Source organism: Brachycentrus maculatus, unplaced genomic scaffold (genome assembly GCF_059751285.1).
Source record: "Brachycentrus maculatus isolate JH-2025_06_01 unplaced genomic scaffold, ASM5975128v1 h1tg000059l, whole genome shotgun sequence".
In the NCBI taxonomy this organism is placed as follows: domain Eukaryota; kingdom Metazoa; phylum Arthropoda; class Insecta; order Trichoptera; family Brachycentridae; genus Brachycentrus; species Brachycentrus maculatus.
The window spans coordinates 1184100-1211986 of NW_028280813.1; the positions used below are offsets into that span (position 1 = coordinate 1184100).

Consider the following 27887-nt stretch of genomic DNA (forward strand, 5'->3'; position numbering starts at 1 on the left):
TTTTTTTTGGTAATATTGGAAATCGATTTGGTAAATATGGAATAAATATGTCGCTCACTCCTTTCAACAACGTCATATATCTAAAAACTTGATTTTTCAGAGATCGTTTTTAAAGTTTAAAAATATAATAAAATGTATTAAAAATAAATATCAAGCCACTTATTGAACTTTTTACTGTGCAACAAGTCTTTTTAGGTAAAAGCTGAATGTTTTTTCTCCATTTGAAAAATATAAAGTATGTTTAAAAAAATAATTCAAATATACCTTTTCTTCAAAATGCAAAAACACCACTTTCTGCCCTGTAGCGGGTAAATGTTAAGTTAAAAATATGCCGCTTTTGCTGGGATATAGTGCATTTTCTGGGCATTCTGAAAACATGCACAACTGAAAAATGTACGATTTTTGATATATGACGTTGTTGAAAGGAGTGAGCGAAATGAGCAAGTCATCCTACCGACTTATTGAGTGATGTGTTCGGTACTAACAGTTTCAAACGAAAATCACACGTAAAATTCATAGCCCACATCAAGTCTACCTTCAAGAGCTTCAAATAATATTATTTCAAATTGTAAATTAAAAAGTTGGTTTTTGTTCCGTTGTAGTCAGGGCTCGAAGCGGAAAATCAACGAACCGGAGCTGTTTAAAATATCGTTCCGGTTCGCTCAGGTTCGCACCGGTTCGATCCGGTTCGAACCTGTTCGATCCGGTTCGCACCGGTTTGATCCGCACCGGTTCGAGCCCTGATAGTTGACACACTGGTGGTTACGTTGACGCGTTTAGTAGATCAATATGGCAGGTGGTTTAGGCTATTCTTCTTCGTCGTTCTGGTAGCTCACATAACGGACGGATGACTTGTCACCAATGATGAGCGACTGCAAGAAAAACATTGAAAAAATTTATTAAAAATTAATTATTTATGATGAGAGAAAACTATTGGCACCCCCTATTTTTAAGGGTGCAAAATTTTTAAAAACATTATTAGTAAATACACACATTTACTTTTTGCAATATTTTTGAATTACCTAACCTTCTACTAAAGTGACTAAAAACTAGCTACAGCTTATGCCCCATATAAGATGCTAATATTGTAAGATGAATGAAAGGATCCCAAATTTGAACGACAGTCATGGGTAAAATGGCAAATGTTGACCAGTAAGTTATGAAATCTATGGGTAGAATGGCGAACGTTGATCAGTAGGTCATGAGATCTATGGGTAGAATGGCGAATGTTGACCAGTAGGTCTTGAGATCTATGGGTAGAATGGTGAATGTTGCCCAGTGGGTTATGAAATCTATGGGTAGAATGGCAAATGTTGGCCAGTAGCTCATTTAATCTATGGATAGGATGGCGAATGTTGACCAGTAGGTCTTGAGATCTATGGGTAGAATGGTGAATGTTGCCCAGTAGGTCATGAGATCTATGGGTAGAATGGCGAATGTTTACCAGTAGGTCATTTAATCTATGGATAAGATGGTGAATGTTGACCAGTAGGTCATGAAATCTATGGGAAGAATGGCGAATGTTGACCAGTAGGTCATGAGATCTATGAGTAGAATGGCGAATGTTGACCAGTAGATCATGAATCTATGGGTAGAATGGCGAATGTTGACCAGTAGATCATGAATCTATGGGTAGAATGGCGAATGTTCACCAGTAGGTCATGAATCTATGGGTAGAATGGACCATTCTAATGTGACTGGCAATCAAATTTGGGAAACTTTTCTATGAAGTAGAAAAAATGCTTGCGGGCATCTTACCTTTTTTTCCTCCTTCGTGGGAGGGGCCCTCAGAAGGAACAGCAGAGGGGCGTACAAAAAGTTGAGAATCGCTATCCCAAACAGCATCCACTCGAAGCCGATCGTGTTGACAAGGGTGCCGGACATCGCAGGACCTAGTAGATATAAAAACACACATTTAATATGACTAACCAACTCACGACTGTCCGCCTCCGTAGTGTAATGGTCAGCGCGCTCGGCTACCGTTCTGGAGGTCCCGGGTTCGATTCCCAGGGGGGTCAAATAAGTGGTTTTTTCACTGTAATATTTATTCAATATTACCCTGGACTGGTACCTGAAGTGGAGGGCTGATCACCTTTCCTTTGTGTGTTAACGATCAAGATAATACTGTGTTTGTATAATGCAGTACCCTATGCACCATTGGGGTGTGGATAAGGGTTTTATTATTTTATTATTATTTACAGGTAGAGTATGTTAAATTAGATATTCCTCTATATTTGGTATTACCACAATAAGAGAGAACGAGACAACTAGACTAGTCGTCTTTCGTTTGATCACCTCTCGCTTATCGGATGCCTGCCGTCAGTCGGCGCTCGGCGGCGCGCTGGAAAGGACGCCGAATCTGTGACTCACCTGGCTGCAAATTACGAGCTGCGTACTACGATTTCCACACAAATATGGGGTATTTTGGGACCCCGTGGAATTTTCGGATGATTAATGAAGACATTTGGCTTACCAACAGCAAATCCGAGGCAGAAGGCGATGTCACCTATGGCATACACGGACCCATAGACAGCGCTGTGACGTATGTCGACTAGGTATCCCAGTTCCGGCATCATAGACGAGTCGACCATCCCGATTGCGAATCCCAGCCCGGCGTTCGGGACGATCAGGTGGTTTATGGAAGTAGCCATGGGTATCTGCGACATGAAAAATGAAAATTACTCATCGCGAATGTTTTATTTATATGACTTATGTATGTGATATGGTTTGAAATAAGTAAATAAAAATTGTTGAATCTGATTTTTTTTAAAAATTAATATTACAGGTTTTTCGATTCAAATTGGACGTTTTACAACCAAATTGGACGCCCTACAAATCAAATTAAAATTAAAAAAAAATAAAAATAAAAACAAATTGGACACAGGAAGATCAAATTGGACACTTTCAAATCCGATTGGACATTTTCAAAACAAATTGGACATAGATAAATCAAATTGGGCAATGATAAATCAAATTGGACATTAAAAAATCAAATTGGACACAAACAAATCAATTTGGACATTAACACATAAAAATTGGACACTTCAGAAATTAAATTGGACACTAACAAATCAAATAGGACACTAACATCTAAAATTAGACCTAAAAAACAAATTGGACACTAAAAAATCAAATTGGACACTAACAAATCAAATCGGCAGCTTTAAAAATAATTTTGGACATTTTATACAAAAGTTTCTCAACCATTTTTTCACCCACAATGCATCACGGAATCCTGAGCTAATTTTTCTCGACACACCCTAACCTAAGCTTACACAAAGCATTCTATAGAACATACATAGAACAAGGGCATTAGAGTGGGTACATATTTTCTTTATCAATTAAAAACATGATTGAATAGGCTTTTGTCATGCAAATAAATTAAAATGAAAAATCACAAGACTATCGGTAGCATTCTTATTGACATCTGTAGGGAACTAAGGGAGATATGAAGGTTTAAACTTTACATATTTTAATAAAACGAAAAACGTGCGTTCGCATACGTCATCAAATTTCCGTCATCGAACTTTTTATGACGTCATATGTTTTATTGTCTGTGGTTTATAGAGCTGTAATAGAAGTAGTATGGATTGTTTGTTTACCACTACACTACCATTTGTGTTATACTTATATGAGGGGAGGGGGGACCATAGACATCAACAAATTAAGCCGCCAATAATTTAGCAATGTTACCAATATTAAAATAACTATCGTTTTTGTGACGTCATTCAATGCCAACTTACGAAAATAAGTTTTTTTTTGAAGGCGTATTTTGCAAAAGAAAATATTGATTATATCGTCTGTTATAAACACTTCACGAGTCTAATACAATCCTCTATAGGTTGAGTATGTTAAATTAGATATTAATCCTTTATAGGTAGAGTTTTTCTGTCCGCCTCCGTAGTGTAATGGTCAGCACGCTCGGCTACCGTTCTGGAGGATCCGGGTTCGATTCCCAGGGGGAGTAAAATGAATACGAGTGATTTTTTCACTGTAATATTTATTCAATATCACCATGGGCTGGTACCTGAAGCGGAGGGCTAATCACCTTTCCTTCATGTGTAAACGATCAAGATAACACTGCGTTTATATGACGCAGTGCCCTATGCACCATTGGGGTGCGGATAAGGGTTTTATTATTTTATTATTATTTATAGGTAGAGTATGTTAAATTAGATATTCCTCCCGTCTGACAAAGATCCAATGTTACGTACCATGATGAGACAGACTCCTATGATGACCAGCCCCAGACAGGCCGCCAGCCAACGACCCATCTTGTGGCCCAGTGGCCCGAACAGGTTTGTCCCTGTCAACAAATAATATTTGTGTATTGGAACCTTGACTTATGGACGCTCCGGGTCAAGAAATGGATTTAAAAATACAAAAATTGATGAAAACGATGGAAAGACAGCCGTTCATCCACTTCCCAGAAGCGGGCATGAGAATAACAGGACACGGTTCCAGCTAAAGAAGAAGAAGAAGAAGAAGAAGAAGATTTTTTTATAACATTAAAAAATACAGAAAAATACTATTTTTCATGTGAAAAAAAAGTATATGAAAATTGATATTGATTAACAAAAAAAACAAGGTCCGCCTCCGTAGTGTAATGGTCAGCACGCTCGGCTACCGTTCTGGAGGTCCCGGGTTCGATTCCCAAGGGGGGTAAAATAAATATAAGTGATTTTTTCACTGTAATACTTATTCAATATTACCATGGACTGGTGCCTGAAGCGGAGGGCTGATCACCTTTCCTTCATGTGTAAGCGATCAAGATAACACTGCGTTTATATGACGCAGTGCCCTATGCACCATTGGCGTGCGGATAAGGGTTTTATTTATTATATTTTTATTATTATTTTTATTTAAAAAATATGTATTATTTTGAACAAACTAAAAAAAGAATTGATGTACAAAAATAAATAAATAAAATATTTTAAAAAAACTATTTTTTTTATAAATGCAGCTAGTTTCTACCCTCCACAGCGGCTTTGTCTTCCGACCATCTCTTTTGGGGTCTTCCGACACCTATTTTGTTCTCCCAAGGTCTCCATCGTACAATTCTTGGGGTCCATCATGTCGGGTCCTGTCTTGTAACATGTCCTGCCATTTGCCATTTGTGTTTTGCTAAATGATATCCTTTACTTTGGTTTTTTTCCTGGTATCTTTTTCATCATTTTTTATTTTATCCCTCAGGCTAAAACCAAGCATGGATCTTTCTATGGATCGCTTGAGCTTCTCTGCATTTCTCTTTGTCTGAGCCATAGTCTCCAGTGCATATCGCTGACTCCTTTTAACAACGTCATTTATAAAAAAACGTCAATTTTCACTTATGCATGTTTTAGGAATGCCCAGAAAATGTACTATATCCCAGCAAAAGCGTCACATTTTTAACTTAATATTTACCCGCTACAGGGCAGAAAGTGTTGTTTTTGCATTTTGAAGAAAAGGTGTTGTTTAATTATTTTTTCAAATATACTAAATATTTTTCCAATGGAGAAAATGCCTTATCTAAAAAGATCTGTTGCACAGTAAAAAGTTCAATAAGTTGCTTGATATTTATTTTTAATACATTTTATTATATTTTTAATCTTTAAAAACGATATCCTGAAAAATACAGTTTTTCGATGTATGACTTTGTTGAAAGGAGTGAGCGATATGTTGATAAGTATTTGGACACACTCAAAATTTAAAGTCCACTCTACAATAGGGACCTTTTACTAACGTTAATACTACAGTAAAATATGATATAGGATTTGATTCCCTCGGAAGAGAAGAGAAGAGATTTTGTTTAATTATTTTTTTAAACATACTAAATATTTTTCAAATGGAGAAAAAAACATTCAGGTTTTACCTGAAAAGATCTGTTGCACAGTAAAAAGTTCAATAAGTTGCTTGATATTTATTTTTAATACATTTTATTATATTTTTAAACTTTAAAAACGATCTTCTGAAAAATTAAGTTTTTTGATATATGACGTTGTTGAAAGGACTGGCAGTATGCAGGATTCGTACACATTTTTTTTTAGACATATCGGAATCTCCTCACTTAGAGCTCGTATTACTAATAATAAATAAATAAAATTTAAAGAACTACATGAACCCACAACCTTTTCCTCTTGGCCAGACTGTGCCACGGCAACACGTGGCCTGAAATCTTATAGTATTCCAGTGCAAAAAGGTCGTTACCTATCAGATAGCTGATGCTGGCGGGTAGGAAGGTGACTCCTTGCTTCCAGCGACCAGCACCCATGGTGTCCATCATCCAGATGGGTAGAGAGGGCTCCAGCATGGCTATTCCCATGTTGGCGAACGTGATGGCCCCTAGAAGAATGAGTTACAGGAACAATGAGACTACAGTGCTCAGTTTCAGCGCTTGTGCACTACACCAAGGGTGGCCAACCAGCGTGTCTACTTGCGGCCCGCGGAGCAAATCACACATTTTTTCCTTTAATGTACACAAAACCAACAAAAGAATATTTCCGTCGTGCGTAGTTCGTATCATATCCCATATATAAGAGAGTATTTCACTAACCTGACAAGGTTTTAAGACAGATGGACAGTAAACTATTTTTTCGTGGAATTTAAAACAAAGCCAACATGTTTCTGATTTTGTTTCGATCTGTTTAGATGTCATGTTTAGATTCTGTTTCGATCTTCAAAAAGTAAAACATTAATTGGCATTACGAGGCTAAACATGCAAATAAGTTTGGTAAGTACCTAATAGATATGTTTATATGATATTAAAAAATATATATATATATATATATATATATATATATATATATATATATATATATATATATATATATATATATATATATATATATATATATATATATATATATATATATATATATATATATATATATATATATATATATATATATATATATATATATATATATATATATATATATATATATATATATATATTTATTTATTGTTTCGGCATGAACTTTGTGGTAAGACATGTTACAATGATTAAAGAAAACACTTCGTTTTTTTACCACTTGAGTTTAAACTAAAGTTTTTTAACTCAAGTGGTAAAAAACGAAGTGTTTTCTTTAATCATTATATATATCTTGTTTGCTTTGAATAACATAATGTTTTTTTGTATTTTACAGCCCGGTAGGATATCTCATTTCAAAAATCTAGCCCTTCTACAAAAAATGTTGGCCACCCATGCACTACATGGAATTTTACCTTCCGGCAGTCCGGTTAGCATGATAAAACGGATGATTGACTTGGATTGGCTTGTGCTTTTGGCCGTCTTTCTTCGGCTCGGTGCTCTTGATCGGTGCGTGAACACGTTGCGCGTAAATCCCATCACGCTAAACTGTCGTAGTCGCTTTTGTTTTACAAAACCGGACTGCCGGACGGTAAAATTCCGTATAGTGCACAAGCGCTCTTTGGGTCCATTCTACCCGTGATGAATGATGTATGATGATAAGTGATATTATTTTTTGACATCTCAACATGAATATGGAAGTCTGGGCATTTACGGGGCTTACGACCGTCATAGGCTGGTTTAAATGATCACTTTACACACGTTTAATATTCACCAGTTCTACCCATGATTGATAACCATACCACGCAAATTCATGGAAGCTCTATATGTATGATCCAATTTTGAAACATTGTACAAGAATCACTAGAATTTTCATTAGTGACATCTATTGGTGAGACGAAGAAGCTTTTATATTGAGCAGAAACTCATACATTTGTATGTATGTGAGGTCCGAATCCTGGATTTTAATCACATACATGAGAAACGCAGGAAAATATCCTTTTATTTTTATTATTTTAGCTTATAATTTAATATTGATGATTGAACCACAGTACTTATTTTTTTTGAAGTTCTAGATATATAATGTCAAATACGAAGCACAGTGTTTGAATCACTAAAATTTCACTAGAGACATCTATCGGTGAGATGAAAAGAAGCTTTTTTATTTAGCAAATACTCTTTCACTTTAAAAAGTGAAAGATTTTATTTGTACGTTAAAACATACAAATAATTGAATTTCTGCAAAACCGTGACGATGTTGGAACTGGAGGAAAATAATGGGCTTACCGGCGGCTATGATGATGTAAGGGTCCATGATCAGTGCCTTGAGGGACGGAGGATCCGACTCCTGGCGGACCACAGCCGGCTGCAGCATCAGAAGTTGAAGAACTGGAACAAAAACATCAAGTCAAACATAAATTGGAACAAAAACATGAAGTCAAACATAAATTGGAACAAAAAAATGAAGTCCAACATAAATTGGAGCAAAAACATGGAGTCAAACATGTAACAAAACATGGAACAAAAACATGTAGTCAAACATAAATTGAAACAAAACATGATACAATAAAAAAAATTGAACAAAAAGATTAAGTCAACCGAAAAACTGGAACAAGCAAATGAAATCAACCAAACTGGAACAAAAACATGTAGTCCATCAAAAAATTCGAACAAAACATGAAATCAATAATTTTTTGTAACAAAAACATCAAGTCAATCAAAAAACTTGAACTAAAACATGAAATCAACCAAAAACTGGATGAAAAATATGAAGTCAACCAAAAACTGCAAGAATAATATGATGTCTACCAAAAACTGCAAGAATAATATGATGTCAACCAAAAACTGCAAGAAAAATATGAAGTCAACCAAAAATTGGAAGACAGAGATGAAGTCAACCAAAAACTGGAAGAAAAATATAAAATCAACCAAAAACTGGAAGAAAGAGATGAAGTCAACCAAAAACTGCAAGAAAAAATGAAATCAACCAAAAAAGTGAAACAAAAATCTAAAATCAACAAACAACTGGAATCAAAACTTGAAGTCAATAAAGAAACTAGAACTAATCATGAAGTCAAAATACTAGAACAAAATTTTGAAATCAAACAAATACATGAAATTAATAAAAAATTCATAGTTTCATAGAAATAGTGTAAGTTCATAGACATACTCGTAGCGTTATCTCGATCATAAATATACAAAAGCAAAGGCTAGCCTTTTGATCTGAGGATCTATATAAGAAGGAAAAAGAAGAAGGTATTAGATCATTTCAGCATGTTTTAAATATTTATCTTTTTCATATTTGTAATTATAGCATTGTACTTACGGCCATCCCCCAAAGCGAGCGCGGAGAGGATCAGGAAGGGGGCGGATTTCCCGACGAACTCATACATGACCCCTCCGAACGGGGGTCCGATCAGCACCCCCAGAGCGAGCCCCCCCAGAGCCAGGCCCATGGCGTTACCGCGTTCCTGACAACACACAACAGAAGGTCAGAATCACTCAGGTCAGAGGTCCGATCAGCACCCCCAGAGCGAGCCCCCCCAGAGCCAGGCCCATGGCGTTACCGCGTTCCTGCCAACACACAACAGAAGGTCAGAATCACTCAGGTCAGGAGATCAATCGTGGATCACTTCAGACATACATACGTTATGTGAGATGGACTTCAAGAATCTCACTGAAAAAAACCCTGGGACCAACCATGATGACGTACACACTATCTTTTCAGGTATACATACAACCTACTATCATCATGCTATCTTCTTCTTATAACCAACCAACTAATCGTCATTTTTTGACATCTCATCAAAGATGAAGAAGAATATGGAAGTCTGGGCATTTACGGGGCTGACAACCGTCATAGGCTGGTTTATGTTATCACTTTACACACGTGTAACATTCACCAATTCTACCCATAATTGATAACCACACTATTCAAATTCTTGGAAGCTCTATATATATGAACCAATTTAGAAACCTTGTTCTTGAATCGCTAGAACTTCACTAGAGACATCTATTGGTGAGATGTAAAGAAGCTTTTTACTAAGCAGAAACTCTTATATTAGTATGTGAGGTCCGAATCCTGGATTATAATCACACACATGAGAAACGCCAGAAAATACCATTTTCATTTTTATTATTTAAGCTTATAATTTGACCAGACAATTTATTAACAACATTTTGAGTGTGTCCAAATACTTGTTCACAAAGTAGAATTGGTGAATGTTACACGTGTGTAAAGTGATCACTTAAACCAGCCTATGACGGTCGTCAGCCCCGTAAATACCCAGACTTCCATATTCTCCTTCATCTTTGATGAGATGTCAAAAAAAATATATATATACATATATATATATATATATATATATATATATATATATATATATATATATATATATATATATATATATATATATATATATATATTTTTTTTATATATATATATATATATATATATATATATATATATATATATATATATATATATATATATATATATATATATATACCTAGGTACCTACCTATACATTTTATTAAGTACTTACATATATTACCTACATAAAACAGTTCTACCACCAGATGTCGCATGCGTCGCACTGAATAAAACAAAGGACTTCCGATAGAAAATATATAATATTCTGAACTGTCAGAATCAGATAGATAGATAGAAAAATATTATAATGATAAATTAAGAATAAACTTTGAATATAAACTTTAATTACAAAGCAACACATTGTTTATTTTATTATTATACACCCACTTTACATATTATTTACACCCAATTTACAAAGAAAAATATTACCACGTTTTATATATATATATATATATATATATATATATATATATATATATATATATATATATATATATATATATATATATATATATATATATATATATATATATATATATATATTTAAGTATATATATTTAAATATATATATTGTTTGCTTTGAGTAATAAAATAAATTTTGTCTTGCGGCCCGATAAGAAATCTCATTTCTAAAATCTGGCCCGGCTAGTGAAAATGTTGGCCACCCATGATGTAAATGGTAAAATAGTACCGTATAAATAAAAAAATAAAAATAAATGATTGGTCTTGATTGGTCACCAGCCTGCTTCCTGATTGGTGACCAGTCAAGTCCTACCTTGTCGTCAGGATAGCGTTCGGCCAGCATGCCCATTCCAGACACCGAGGAACATGAGGAGCCGATGCCTTGGAGGGCTCTAGCTATAAAGAGAACGCTGTAGGATCGTCCGAAGGCGAAAACTGTAAAAGAAAAGAAAAAATTAATACACGTCACCTGGATCATTCGAATCATGTTATCTTTCTGTATCATCCATGTATTTTTTTTATTTCCAAACATATTATTATTATTTATTATTAAACCCTTATCCGCACCCCAATGGTGCATAGGGCACTGCGTCATTTAAACGCAGTGTTATCTTGATCGTTTACACATGGAGGAAAGGTGATCAGCCCTCCGCTTCAGGTACCAGTCCAGGGTTATATTGAATAAATATGACAGTGAAAAAATCACTTATATTTATTTTACCCCCCTTGGGAATCGAACCCGGGACCTCCAGAACGGTAGCCGAGCGTGCTGACCATTACACTACGGAGGCGAACAAAACAAAAACGGATATATATATATATATATATATATATATATATATATATATATATATATATATATATATATATATATATATATATATTTCTCTATGGTTTTATACTAACAATAATAGTTATATAGCATCATTACTTAATATATGTATATATGTTTGTCTCGGTCGTCGCTGTCGTACGCGGCGGTCGTGTCGCTACGTTAATTATTGCGGCTACTTGCGATGTATTTTTTTTCTCGTTTTCAGATACTTACCAGAGCTAACATTATAAAATTTTTACATTTTGACTTCAACTACGGTCAATAAAAGCGACATTTAGGAATATTCACATTTTTCCCGTTTTTAAACCACATTTTCATATGGTGTATAAAATACATATCACCGGTTCACGCGGAAGTTTTCAGCACCGTAAGGGAAGGGTCAAAGTGCAGTCGGCGTAAAAGGTAGCTCTACCCGTCCCGCAGATGGCGCCAGTCGGGTGTGGGGGTAGAAATACCCTTCCCGCACAAAACTTGAATATACGTATTTATAAACTTACTCAAAGTCGAGAGGAACATGATGATGAAGCCGGTAAACATAGGGATGCTGTAACCGATTCTGAAAAATAAAAAAAATAAAAAATAAAAAAATAAAAAAACAGCATTTTTCAGATAATTTTAGCTTAGAGACAGGAGACAATAGTTGACTGCAGAATCAAGGGTAACTAACCATCACGCCGTTACCCGCAGGGATAGGCAGAGAAGATAGAAAGCCGCATCAATCTGTTTTGCAAACAGTCTTCGCCTCTTCCACGTTCATGCATCTATCTCCTCATACATACCCGACAATTATACGGACTCCTAACCTGACCACATCCAAGTATTTGGCTTACCCGATCGTGCCATCTTTTAGATGATATAAACACATATATTTTTTTACAATCTCAACAGAGATGAAGAAGAATATGGAAGTCTGGGCATTTACGGGGCTTACAACCGTCATAGGCTGGTTAAAGTGATCACTTTACACGCGTGTAACATTCACCAATTCTACCCATTATTGACAACCACACTACTCAAATTCTTGGAAGTTCTATGTATATGAACCAAATAAGAAACCTTGTTCTTGAATCACTAGAACTTCACTAGAGACATCTATTGGTGAGACGAAAAGAAGCTTTTTACTGAGCAGAAATTCTGATATCCGTAATACAACCGTCATAGGCTGGTCAAAGTGATCACTTTACACACGTGTAACATTCACCAATTCTACCCATGATTGACAACCGCACAGAAGAGGCGAAGAATGTTTGCAAAGACAGAGTGGCGTGGCGTTCTATTCTCTCTGCCTACCCCTGCGGGAAGCGGTGTGATGGTTAGTAAGTTAGTTTAGTTATATATCGTAGTCGTACAAGAGAAAATGACTAACTAACAAAGTGTAAAATGTTCAGGAGGGCCATTTAAGTCACTTTTGCTTGGCAACATAACACCAATGCAGTTAGTCATTTTTACCAAGTCAATATATTATACTTCCAAGTTTAAAATCCTTTGGGATGTTTTTCAGGGCAATATTAAGCTAGTAAGATATCAAATAGTCAATGATCACGTTTTTGTAAGAAATGCACTTGGTCACTTTCTCCTGTATGTCTTTGATATCATCTATGTTAAGTTTTCTATACAAACAGCTCTCAAGTGGTGATAGCCACATTTGTAAGGGATTTGGACACGCCAAAAAAATGGAATTGGTACACTTTACTTGTGGGTCAGCGGTCCTACGATCGGATTGGCTAGGAGCTGCACGAATGCCTTAGAGGCGAACATCACTCCAACCTCCACAGTCTCCCCGACGAGCTCTTTGTGACGGGTCTCTTCCAGCGCTGTCGCGTTCACTGAAAAAAAATACAGCATTTCAGACAGTGGACCATTGTCAGACGGGAGGAATATCTAATTTAACATACTCAACCTATAAAGGATTGTATTAGACTCGTGAAGTGTTTATAACACCCGATATAATCAATATTTTCATTCATCATTTTCTTTCGGAAAATTCGCCTTCGTAAATACGCTGTTTTCGTAAGTTGGTAATGAATGACGTCACAGAAACGATGAATTATTTTAATATTGGTAACATTGCTAAATTATTGGCGACTCTATTTGTTGATGTTTATGGTCCACCTTCGTATTTGTATAACACAAATGGTAGTGAAGTGGTAAACAATACCTGCGGTCTCGTTGCTCGGGGGCCCGAGGGCCCCCGCGGAGGCGTTGTAGCCGGGGGGCGCGCACGGGCACGGAGTGGGCTCCGGGCGCCGCGCGGGCGACGCGGGCCCGGACAGGGGCGCGTCCGGGTGCCGGATGTCGTACAGGAACTCGGGGATGATTGGCACTAGAAGAAGAAGAAAAAAAAGCTCATTAAATGGTTCTCATGGGGATGCAGTTGGGATGTCATCTCTCATTGCGGCAAGACCATGTATGGTAGATGTTCCAATGGTGATATAAGGAAAGGGTGCAAGGCTGAGATGAGCACTATCCAGCAAACTAAGGAAGGCGGCTCGGGATGGTTTGGGAAGGATGAGAGTAGACTGGATGCAGTCGGGATGCCATCTCTTAGTGCGGCAAGACCATGTATGGTAGATGTACCAATGGTGATATAAGGAAAGGGTGCAAGGCTGAGATGAGCACTAGCCAGCAAACTAAGGAAGGCGGCTCGGGATGGTTTGGGAAGGATGAGAGTAGACTGGATGCAGTCGGGATGCCATCTCTCAGTGCGGCAAGACCATGTATGGCAGATGTACCAATGGTGATATAAGGAAATGGTGCAAGGCTGAGATGAGCACTATCCAGCAAACTAAGGAAGGCGGCTCGGGATGGTTTGGGAAGGATGAGAGTAGACTGGATGCAGTCGGGATGCCATCTCTCAGTGCGGCAAGACCATGTATGGCAGATGTACCAATGGTGATATAAGGAAAGGGTGCAAGGCTGAGATGAGCACTATCCAGCAAACTAAGGAAGGCGGCTTGGGATGGTTTTGGAAGGATGAGAGTAGAGTATATATATATATATATATATATATATATATATATATATATATATATATATATATATATATATATATATATATATATATATATATATATATATATATATATATATATATATATATATATATATATATATATATATATATATATATATATATATATATATATATATATATATATATATATATATATATATATATATATATATATATATATATATATATATATATATATATATATATATATATATATATATAAATATATATAATATATAAATATGCTATGACTTAGTAACGGGTCACCATAGTTTTTTTTTGGCCTATCATTTTTTTCTATGGCCCTGGTATATAAGTGCCTGGAGGGTTATGCGATCTCTCTCGCGATATTCCCGCCTCGGCGGACAGGAACAATGCCCGCCCGTGACGTCACGTGGAGGGATGAGGGAAGCGGAAGGGGCTGTCAGCCGCACAACCCGCGCGTCGACCCTTATCTGCTCGCTGCTAGGCTGGTCACCCCGACATGGTATATCAATTAGAAAACCGTATCAATTATACGGTATACATATATATATATATATATATATATATATATATATATATATATATATATATATATATATATATATATATACATATTAGATGAGTAGTAAGTATCGCTTTTTTTAGCCTGTTACTAACCCATGGGTACAGTCTGTTCACAGTTATTTTACTTCTAGTTTTTTTTTTTATCTTTTTATTTATATTTATTTATTTGGCAGTATAAATAATAATAAAAAAAAACTAGAGGTAAATTAACTGTGAACATTTAAAAAAATATTTAGCAGTATAAATAATTTTAAAAAATAAATACAATAAAAACTATAGGTAAAATAACTGTGAACAGACTGTATGTATTTATACCTTTTTATTGTTATTATACGATAAATGTGTACTTCTACCCATTTTAACCTGTTATTAACCGATTAGTATGTATCTCTACTCATTTTAACCAGTTATTAGCCGAATTATATATGTATCTACTTATTTTCGTCAGTTATTAACCGATGAGTATGTGTATCTACCCATTTTAGCCAGTAATCAACCGATTAGTATGTGTTTCTACCCATTTTAGCCAGTAATCAACCGATTAATATGTGTTTCTACCCATTTTAGCCAGTAATCAACCGATTAGTATGTGTTTCTACCCATTTTAGCCAGTAATCAACCGATTAGTATGTGTTTCTACCCATTTTAGCCAGTAATCAACCGATTAGTATGTGTTTCTACCCATTTTAACCAGTTATTGGCCGATTAGTATGTGTATCTACCCATTTTAGCCAGTAATCAACGATTAGTATGTGTATCTACCCATTTAAACCAGTTATTAGCCAATTAGTATGTGTATCTACCCATTTCCGCCAGTTATTAACCGATTAATATGTGTATATACCCATTTTAGCCAGTAATCAACGGATAAGTATGTATCTTTACCCATTTTAGCCAGTAATCAACCGATTAGTATTTATATCTACCCATTTTAGCCAAAAATCAAGTGGTTATTATGTGTATCTACCAATTTTAGCCTATTATTAGACGAATATCGAATATTATCCCTACCAGGTTATCGAAAAACTACCAATTACACGTTAGTCCACACCTTTAGTGTGTAAAGCGTTATAGGGTTTAATTTTCCCATCAATTTAAAGGCCTTGATAACTTCGTCACTTGGAGTCCTATCAAAAAGCCATTAAGGGCGAGTATTCAATTATATATGCCTGCGACACCGGCGCCATCTGTTGGAAATTAACGGAGGCTTCTCACCTAGCGACGCTCCATCTACAGGGTGTTTTATAATAATATATTTTACAGAAACCAACTAACTAATTATCCATCACGCTGCTTCTCCGAAGGAGTAGATACAGAGAATAGAACGCCACACCAATCTGACTTTGCAAACATATTTCGCCTCTTTTGCATTCCATGCATCCTTTCATACATAATAATAATAATAAAACCCTTACCGCACCCCAATGGTGCATAGGGCACTGCTTCATATAAACGCAGTGTTATCTCGATCGTTTACACATGAAGGAAAGGTGATCAGCCCTCCACTTCAGGTACCAGTCCAGTGTAATATTGAATAATTATTAGAGTGAAAAAATCACTTATATTTATTAAACCCCCCTGGGAATCGAACCCGGGACCTCCAGAATGGTAGCCGAGCATGCTGACCTTTACACTACGGAGGCGGAGGCCTTTCATACATACCCGCTGATTATTCCGACTTCTGACCTTACCACGCCTAAGTGTTATGAAATACTTGAACGTGCCAAATTTTCCTCGGTCTTCTTCTGCTTCTTTTACCAACCACATTCACCTCGTAAATTTGTTTTACCGTTCCTTCTTCACTCATTCACTCCACATTCGCAAACTATCACAACTAAAAAAATTACATAATACATAAATTTGGGGACACTCATATTATTTTGAACATAAGTTTGGGCACACACAAAATACTGAACATGTATTTGGGCACACTTAAAATACTTAACATAAATTTGGGCACACTTAAAATACTGAACATAATTTTGGATACACTCAGAATTTTGTGAGGAAAAAATGACACTTAAAAAAATACTTCAAAGAAAAATTTTAGAATAGTTAAAATATTAGAGGTATAAATTTGGGCATATTTAAATATTTTAAAGTAAGTTTTGGACACACTTATTGGGAATGCGAATTTGGGCAAATTAAAAAATTTGAATGAAAATTTTGGGCACACTTAAAATACTGAGAGAAAAAATTTGGTCATACAAAAATATTTTAAGCAGCATAAATTTGAGCAAATTAAAATATTTAGTGAAAAATTGGTCACATTCAAAATATTAAGAATGTAAATTTGGGAATATTAAAATATTTTACTGAAAATTTTGGGCACACTTAAAATATTAAGAACAAAAATTTGGGCACCCTTAAAATACTGAACATAAATTTGGGCACTTTTTAAATACTGTTAACATAAATGATGAATTTTAATTAGAAATTAAATGCAAAGCCTAAGGGGAACCGCGTTTAGTTCATATTAGCTGAGATACGAAATTCGCAATGTAATATAAATTAATTTTGATCACAATTTATTGAAGCGAAACCTCTTAGACCGCGATCAATTAGAAGTTGGTACTTTACAACGAAGATACTACCTGCTCTAGTGAATTATTATCCAAATTATGTTTTGAACAGCAATTTGTAACCCAGACTATAGTCTTCTTCATCTATGTTGAGATGTCAATAAAACATATTGATTTATCGTAAATGCATAACTCCAAAGTGGAAGTAAATAAAAAATGTATGCGTATAAGTTTAATAACACCGACTGTACGGCCAACCCCAAGGTAGACGACTCCCGGGCAGACCACCAAAAAGATGGATCGACGTCGCAGAAGGCTGATTCCGCTTAAAAACAGGCCACTTGGCCTACATCTAGCAGAATAAGAAGAAGAAGAAGAAGTTCAATAAAAAGTAAAAAGATATTTTCAGGCGTCTCCTAGTAAGTAAAATTATTTGGGGAGCGTTGTTGTTTAAAAGATTTTAAATATTTTCACTTTATATTGAAATGAGTGCTTTCTGTTATCTTTCTTTTCCATTTAACCAGACTGAGCCGCAGCCACGGGTTACAGGGAATGTGTAGTAAAAATTAAAGCGGTTATTACCCTTGGAATGAAGGTTAGAGTGACACTCACCGACAGCTATGACAAAACTTAAAACGGTAATTACCGATGGATTGAAGGATAGAGAAACACTTACCGACAGTTGTGATGAATACTAGAGCGGTAATTATCGATGAATTAAAGGATAGAGCGACACTTACCGACAGCTGTGACAAAAATTAATGCGTTAATTACAGATGTATTGAAGGACAGAGTGCACTTATCGAAAGTCGAGACAAAAATTAAAGCGGTAATTACCGATGGATAGAAGGATAGAATGACACTAACCGACAGCTGAGGCAAAAATATTAAAGCAGTAATTACCTATGGATTGAGAGATTGAGAGAGTGACACTTACTAAACAGCTGTGGCAAAAATTAAATCGGAGATCACCGATCGATTGAAGGATAGATTGACACGTACTAAGTGTTTTGACAAAAATAAAGCGGTAATTACCGATGAATGAAGGATAGAGTGACACTTCCGACAGTTATGACGAACACTACAGCGGTTATTACCGACGAATTAGAGGATAGAAACACTTACCGACAGTTTTGACAAAAAGTAAAGCGGTAATTACCAATAGATAGAGTGACACTTACCGACAGTGGTGAGCAGCATATTGTCCAATAGAAGAGCGATGGCCACTATAGCGAGGACGAGCTTGCGGCTCTCTCGCCATGCCTGCAGCCGCTCTCCAACTGCCATGCCTGGAACGAAACAAGCGAGTTGGCATTACCGTCAACACTACAATACTGAAACACGTGAATTGGCATTACTGTCAATACATTACAATACTGAAACACGCGAGTTGGCATTACTTTCAACACATTATAATACTGAAACACGCGAGTTGACATTACCGTCAACACATTACCGTCAACACATTACAATACTGAAACACGCGAGTTGGCATTACCGTCAACACATTACAATACTGAAACACGCGCGGAGCAAGTTACTCGTGATATATTAGATTATATTAGAACTATGTAATAAATTAGAGGCAATTTTATCTGCGTCTTATAGCTATTGTAGAAACAGAATTAAAACCCACAACATTTTGAGCGTGTCCAAATACTTGTTCACACATCTGTATTATCTCCAATCAGTGGTTATTTTTAAATTTATTTTAGACTTCTAATACTTAATAAATAACTCCTAATCGAAGACAATCCAGATTTGTGAACAAGTATTTGGACACACTCAAAATGTTTTAAATAAATTATCTGGTCAAATTATAAGCTAAAATAATAAAAATGAAAATGGTATTTTCTGGCGTTTCTCATGTGTGTGATTATAATCCAGGATTCGGACCTCACATACTAATATAAGAGTTTCTGCTCAAAAAAAACTTCTTTTTATCTCACAAATAGATGTCTCTAGTGAAGTTCTAGTGATTCAAGAACAATGTTTCAAATTTGGTTCATACATATTATACAACTTCCAAGAATTTGAGTAGTGTGGTTGTCAATCATGGGTGGAATTGGTAAATGTTACACGTGTAGAAAGTGCAAGTGTAAGTCGTAAGCCCCGTAAATGCCCAGACTTCTATATTCTTCTTCATCTATGTTGAGATGTCAAAAAAAAGACCTATAATTGAAGATAATCCACAAATCGCTCACTCCTTTCAACAACGTCATATATCAAAAATCAATTTTGAATTGTGCATGTTTTTGGAATGCCCAGAAAATGTACTCTATCCCAGCAAAAGCGGCATTTTTTAAACTTAATATTTACCCGCTACAGGGCAGAAAGTGTTGTTTTTGCATTTTGAAGAAAAGGTATTGATTAATTATTTTTTTAAACATACTAAATATTTTTCAAATGGAGAAATAACCTTCAGGTTTTACCTAAAAAGATCTGTTGCACAGTAAAAAGTTCAATTAGTGGCTTGATATTTATTTTTAATACATTGTATTATATTTTTAAACTTTAAAAACGTTTTCCTGAAAAATCAATTTTTTTGATTTATGACGTTCTTGAAAGGAGTGAGCGATATATATATATATATATATATATATATATATATATATATATATATATATATATATATATATATATATATATATATATATATATATATATATATATATATATATATATATATATATATATATATATATTTATATATATATATATATATATATATATATATATATATATATACAGTATCTACTCAATGAATTAGGGCCACCCATTATTTTTTTGAATACTCTGAAATCTTTTGGATTATTATATTTATTTTACACAAATACTTTAAGTTTTCTATTGACATCTAATATCATGTATATTACCTTCAATAATATGTAAAATATACCTGGATTATTTAAGCCTTTACAAAATTTCAAACCCTTTTTCTGACAAAGGTCCCTAATTAGCACAGGTAGACAGATAGTTGAAAGTTCAAAAAATAGTCCTATCTCATTTATTAGTGAAGTTTCTTGAGTTCTGGTTATTGAGAGAGATTATATAGTTATCGTGTCTTGTGAAAAAAACTTAATTTTTAATTTTAGTTCATAAAGTTTAATTTTTTTTTGTAAACACAAGTGTTTTTTTTGAAAAGGACAAAATGGGAAAAAGCAAAGACATTTCTAGGGAAAAAAAGTCTAGTGTTATAGTGCTACTGAAATTAGGAATACTATCTAATAGAGAAATTTCAAAAAAAGAAAACGTTTCTCGTCAAACAGTGGACAGAATTTCAAAATCAATAAAAAATCAGTCACCCGCCACCAGCAATCGGCGAAAGAACTGTCGTAGGATTAGAAAAAAAACACCGAGGACTGATCGAAAAATCGTTCAAAGTGCCTTAGAAAACCGTAGTGCATCAGCAAAAACATTAAAAATAAAATTGGAAGAAGAGGGTATAAATATATCGGTATCAACACTGAGGCGACGTCTTTACGAAGTAAATCTGAAATGCAGGCGCCCCGTAAAAGTACCAAAATTGACACCACGAATGAAAGCGGATCGATTAAAATGGGCCAGGCTACATCGAAATTACTCGGTAGATGATTGGAAAAAGGTATTTATTTAAATTGAATTTTCAACATATCATTTTAGTAAATAAACTTATATATTTGAATTAAACTTAAATTTTCATTATTTATCAGGTCATCTTTAGTGATGAGTGCCGGTTAGAAGCCGTGACAGAGAGCCGTCGATTCGTCAGGAGAACACCAATGGAACGTTACAATGAGGCCTGTGTGGTAAAAGTTATCAAACACCCCCCTGCAACAATGATATGGTCATGTATTATTAACAATTTACCTGGGCCGTTGTTTTTCGTGGAAGGAACAATGAACCAAAATTCCTATAAGCAGGTCCTCGAACGAATTTTATTGCCCTTCTACCATACACTCGACCCAACAGAAGGTCCATACACCTTCATGCAGGATGGGGCACCTTGCCACCGGGCTAAATCAATAATAAAATTTTTGTCTAACAAAAATCTGCCTTTGCTCCCCTGGCCTCGAAATTCTCCGGACCTTAATCCTATAGAAAACGTATGGAGCATGTTAAAAAATAAGGTATACTCATTTCCAAATCCGACAGTAGACTGTCTAAAAAAAATATTCAAAAAATTTGGTCAGAAGACGAAGAAATAAAAAACATGATAAAACAGTGCATTTTAAGTATGCCAAAAAGAATTGAGGCAGTTATTTCTGCCAAAGGTGGAAATACTAAATACTAACTATATTTATATGAAAATATATGCATAATTGAAGCGTAATAAAGTGTTCATGTGTAGATAAAATTCAATGTTGTTTTATTCAAGGTTTTCTCTGAGTTATTCCTGTTTGAATTGAGAAATTGCGCAAAATTCTGCGTGGCCCTAATTCATTGAGTAGATACTGTATATATATATATATATATATATATATATATTTATATATATATATATATATATATATATATATATATATATATATATATATATATATATATATATATATATATATATATATATATATATATATATATATAAAATCTTTAGTATCATGTCCGCACCTAAATGGTGCAAAAGGCACTGCAATGAAACGCCATTGAGATCTCTGAATAAAGAAGGCAGGAAGATACTATATACCTCCATAGAAAATTTATTATATATAATACATAAAATAATCAATTCCTTACGTTTAAAGATTTCTTTTTAATCCAGGATCAAAGGAGCTTTGCTTCAGGACTCGATTTCCCGAGGGAATCAAATCCTATATCTGATTGTAGTATTAACGTTAGTAAAAGGTCCCTATTACGGAGTGGACTTTAAATTTTGAGTGTGTCCAAATACTTGTTAACATATCGCTCACTCCTTTCAAGAACGTCACAATACTAGAAATATATGCGTTTACTGAATTAAATACCAAATTTACCATATATTTAATATAAAACACCATATTTTATCTCGTATATAGAGCAATTTATACTCGTATATATCGTTCACTCCTTTCAACAACGTCACATATCAAAAATCGTAAATTCGTCAGTTGTGCATGTTTTCGGAATGCCAATAAAATGTACTATATCCCAGCAAAAGCGGCATATTTTTAACTTAATATTTACCCGCTACAGGGCAGAAAGTGTTGTTTTTGCATTTTGAAGAAAATGTATTGCTTAATTATTTTTTTTAAATATATTAAATATTTTTCAAATGGAGAAAAAAACCTTCAGGTTTTACCTAAAAAGATCTGTTGCACAGTAAAAAGTTCAATAAGTGGCTTGATATTTACTTTTAATACATTCTATTATATTTTTAAACTTTGAAAACGATCTCCTGAAAAATCAAGTTATTTGATATACTCATATGACGTTGTTAAAAGGAGTGAGCGATATATTATATTGTGAAATGCAAAAATAATATAAAAAAAAAGAAGATAAAAATAAATAAAACTTTTGAAATATTTTGAAAATATATTTTTATATTTTTTTCATTATTCAATTTAATATGTTGCAGATGGAGTGATTCTCAACATATGTGGACGTGAAACGAGATAAAAGCCGTGAATGAAGGATCCTTTGAAGGTTTCCTGAGAGGCCATAAAAATAATAATTGGTTTTTCGACAGAAATTCGACACAAAGAAAATCATGTGTATATCTTGTTTTACATATATATATATATATATATATATATATATATATATATATATATATATATATATATATATATATATATATATATATATATATATATATATATATATATATATATATATATATATATATATATATATATATATATATATATATATATATATATATATATATATATATATATATATATATATATATATATATATATATATATATATATATATATATATATATATATATATATATATATATATATATATATATATATATATATATATATATATATATATATATATATATATATATATATATATATATATATATATATATATATATATATATATATATATATTTATATATATATATATTTATATATATATATATTATATATATATATATATATATATATATATATATATATATATATATATATATATATATATATATATATATAAAATACACACATATCGCTCACTCCTTTCAAGAACGTCATAAATCAAAAAACTTGATTTTTCAGGAGATCGTTTTAAAAGTTTAAAAATATAATACAATGTATTAAAAATAAATATCAAGCTACTTACTGAACTTTTTACTGTGCAACAGATCTTTTTAGGTAAAACCTGAAGGTTTTTTCTACATTTGAAAAATATTAAGTATATTTAAAAAAATAATTAAACAATACCTTTTCTTAAAAATGCAAAAACAACACTTTCTGCCCTGTAGCGGGTAAATATTAAGTTAAAAATCTGCCACTTTTGCTGGGATATAGTACATTTTCTTGGCATTCCGAAAACATGCACAACTGAAAATTTACGATTTTTGATTTATGACGTTCTTGAAAGTGAGTGATATATCGTATTCATACAGGAGAAAGTGACCAAGTGCATTTTTTACAAAAACGTTATCATTGACTATTTGATATCTTACTAGCTTAATATTGCCCTGAAAACATCCCAAAGTATTTTAAACTGTTAAGTATAATATATTGACTTGGTAAAAATGAATAACTGCATTGATGTTTATTTTGTTGCCAAGCAAAAGTGACTTAAATGGCCCGCCTGAAAATTTTATGATTTGTCAGTTGGTCACTTTCTCCTGTACGACTACGATATATATATATCTCGGCACAGCCAGTCACTGTGGTATTCCAACAGTTCTCTAGTTCACCCTACAAAACGTAAGATCTGTGTTCAAATAGGTAGCTGTGTATATATAACGTCCCCCTAGAAATTCTCTCCACAGTACAGGAACTAGTCCTTAAAAGTTTGAAGCATATCCTTTCCCTTTGAGTCAAAGGATCAAATTTTACATATTGTCTCTTTATACGAATCATCTATCGTTTATTCGTTTATTTTAGATTATAATAATAATAAATAATAAAACCCTTATCCGTACCCCAATGGTGCATAGGGCACTGCTTCATATAAACGCAGTGTTATCTTGATCGTTTACACATGAAGGAAAGGTGATCAGCCCTCTGCTTCAGGTACTAGTCCAGGGTAATATTGAATAAATATGACAGTGAAAAAATCACTTATATTTATTTTACCCCCCTTGGGAATCGAACCCAGGACCTCCAGAACGGTAGCCACGCGTGCTGACCATTACACTACGGTGGCGGACAAAACATTGGACAATTTTAGATGATTCTTTTTCTTCTGCCCGTTATCTACAATGAATAGTGCACAGGGCACTGCATCAAGTCAGTCTGCGCTTCAGGCACCAGTCCGGGGTATTTTATATATGTATATAAACGAGTAGTGTGTCTGTCAATCACGGATAGAATGGTGAATAAATACTACGTAGCGTATTAGCTAGTACCAGCCAATTACAAGTCGTAATCCCTGTAAATGACCATAAGTATTCTTCTTCTTCTTTTTTGTAATTATCTCTACCCATTATAGCCAGTTTTATTAGTTGAATAGTATGTATCTTTACCAATTTTAGCTAGTTATACGCCAATTAGTAAGCATCCTTACCAATTTTAGCCAGTTATAAGCCGATAAGTATCTATCTTAACCCATTTTAGCTAGTTATACGCCAATTAGTAAGCATCCTTACCAATTTTAGCCAGTTATAAGCCGATTAGTATCTATCTTTACCCATTTTAGCTAGTTATACGCCAATTAGTAAGCATTCTTACCAATTTTAGCCAGTTATAAGCCGATTAGTATGCATCTTTACCCATTTTAGTCATTTATAAGCCGATTAGTATGTATTTCTACCCAGTTTACCCATTCATAAGCCGATTCGTATGTATTTCAGTTTACCCATTAGTTTGGATTTCTGATATAGATAAAATGCAGTGCCCTGCGCATCACTGGGGGAAGAGAGAGGACCAGAAGAAGGGGAATGAGAATTTTACCGATACTATAAAGAGGTGATAGTAAAAATAATAATAAAAATCTTCCGAGATAATGGAGCCAAGGTATAAAAATGGTCTACCTATTTCGAAATATGGCGGTCATATATAATTTTATGGAAGAAACTCTTAAATTTTAATGTGTTTTAATGTCTTATGTGTTTATATTAGGTGTATGCAGGGGCGTGGCTTCCATATAGGCAGAAAAGCAGTGCCTATCCTAACTTACACGCGTGACGTATAAAAACGCAACCAGTTCCTACCTTACCTTACTAAGTAGTACCAGCTTACCTTACTACTAATGTGCAAAGGCAAAAAGCCGCAAGTTAAAAACAGTAGTTTTAAGTTAGTAGTTTAACTAGTTTCTATAGTTGACTTAAAATGATGCTTTTTGCCAACACATGTCGCCAAAATTGTCGATTTTTGATATATGACGTTGTTGAAAGGAGTGAGCGATATATACGAATATAAATTGCTCTATATACAAGACAAAATATGATGTTTTAAATGAAATATGAAGTAAATTTGGTATTTAATTCAGTAAACGCATATATTTCTAGTATTCTTTATAAAAAAATACTTTCTTAAAAATTATTCAATTCAAACCCTTAGCCGCACCCAGATGGTGCATAGGGCACTGCATTATATACACACAGTCTTATCTTGATCGTAAACACATGAAGGAAAGGTGATCAGCCCTCCGCTTAAACTTAAGCTCTAAGCTTATCTTAAAAATACTTAAAATTAAACATTGCGAAAATTAAGGTTGCGTTTTGTATTTTTGATAACAAAAATAATGAGTCTTATTCTCGATTTGCGTTATTTGATCTTTATTTATGATTTGCGTTATTTATTAAAAATTAAATATTACCTATTATTATTGTCCACCTCCACAGTGTAGTGGTAAGCGCGCTAGGCTACCATACTGGAGGTCCCGCGTTCGATTCCCAAGAGGGTCATAATAAATATTGGTGATTTTTCAGTCTTATATTTATTTAATTTTATATGACCCTGGACTGGTGCCTGAAGCGGAAGGCTGATCACCTTTCCTTCGTGTATTTAACGATCAAGATAGCACTGTTTCTATACGATGCAGTGCCCTATGCACCATTAGATGCGGATAAGGATTAGAAGAAGAAGAAGAACAAATATTATATTTAAATTCTTAAAAAATACTCATAATTTAATATTGAAAATATAAAGTTTGTTTCTAGTTTTTTAGTGATGTAACCTTAACGACTGAGTAAATTTCTCGATTTGTGTTACCTGACTAATTTAACGATACAACTAGGTAAAATTGTGTTTTTAAACGAATTATTTTGGAAATCGAAGGAAATTATAGTTAATATTCAATTCTTGGAGAAATAAAGTTTGTTTCTCGTATTTTTACTGATGTTACCTTAAGAGTTGCCTTTAAAATATAGTCAAATTCTCGATTTGCGTTACCTGACCGTAATTTAACGATACAACAGCGAAAAATTGTGATTTTTAAACGATTTATTTACTAAATCGCAGGAAATGACAGTTAGTATGCAATTCTTGGAGAAATAAAGTTTGTTTCTCATATTTTTACTGATGTTACCTTAAAAGTTGCCTTAAAAATATAGTCAAATTCTTGATTTGCGTTACTTGAGCGTAATTTGACGATAAAACAGCGAAAAAAAAAGATTTTTAAACGAATTATTTTGGAAATAGAATGAAATGACAGTAAGTATACAATTCATGGAAAATAAAGTTTGTTTCTCGTATTTTTACTAATGTTACCTTAACAGTTCCCTTAAAAATAGAGTCAAATTCTCGATTTGCGTTACCTGACCGTAATTTAACGATAAAACAGCGAAAAATTATGATTTTTAAACGAATTATTTTGGAAACGAAGGAAATTACAGTTAGTATTCAATTCTTGGAGAACAAAGTTTGTTTCTAGTGTTTTTACTAATGTTACCTTAACAGTTGCCTTAAAAATAGAGTCGAATTCTCGATTTGCGTTACCTGACCGTAATTTAACCATAAAACAGCGAAAAATTGTGTTTTTTAAACGTTTTTTTTGGAAATCAAAAGATATGAGTCCAGTTAATAGTATAAATCACCACTCACCTTCTGTGTGGCGATTCTCTCGGCAATTCTGCGCCCGGAAGTGGACGAAGCGCTACTGGGCGAGCGCGGAGAGGCGCTCTTCCGAACTGACTCGGATCTCCTGGCTCCTGAGTCCTTGCTGGTCCGGCCCCGGGATGCTGCCGACCGCTCGGCGAAAGGCAGGGACGGACGGGGAGCTGCGGAGAGGGAAACCAGCGCCGGATCGGACCCTTTCGA

General features: G+C 34.1%; 1 protein-coding gene across 1 annotated transcript; it reads right to left on the reverse strand.

Moving 5' to 3' along the window:
* Positions 1 to 27759, reverse strand: Vmat (Vesicular monoamine transporter). The gene is made up of 13 exons (XM_088256268.1): positions 27672 to 27759; positions 18723 to 18830; positions 13616 to 13780; positions 13151 to 13283; positions 11955 to 12013; positions 10936 to 11057; positions 9114 to 9258; positions 8075 to 8176; positions 6187 to 6321; positions 4215 to 4306; positions 2474 to 2657; positions 1759 to 1892; positions 1 to 872 (listed from the first exon to the last, which is right to left on the reverse strand). Exons 2-13 carry the CDS (start codon positions 18826 to 18828, stop codon positions 807 to 809), a joined length of 1443 nt encoding a protein of 480 aa, XP_088112394.1. The 5' UTR covers positions 18829 to 18830; positions 27672 to 27759; the 3' UTR covers positions 1 to 806.
* Positions 27760 to 27887: the final 128 nt, after the last annotated feature.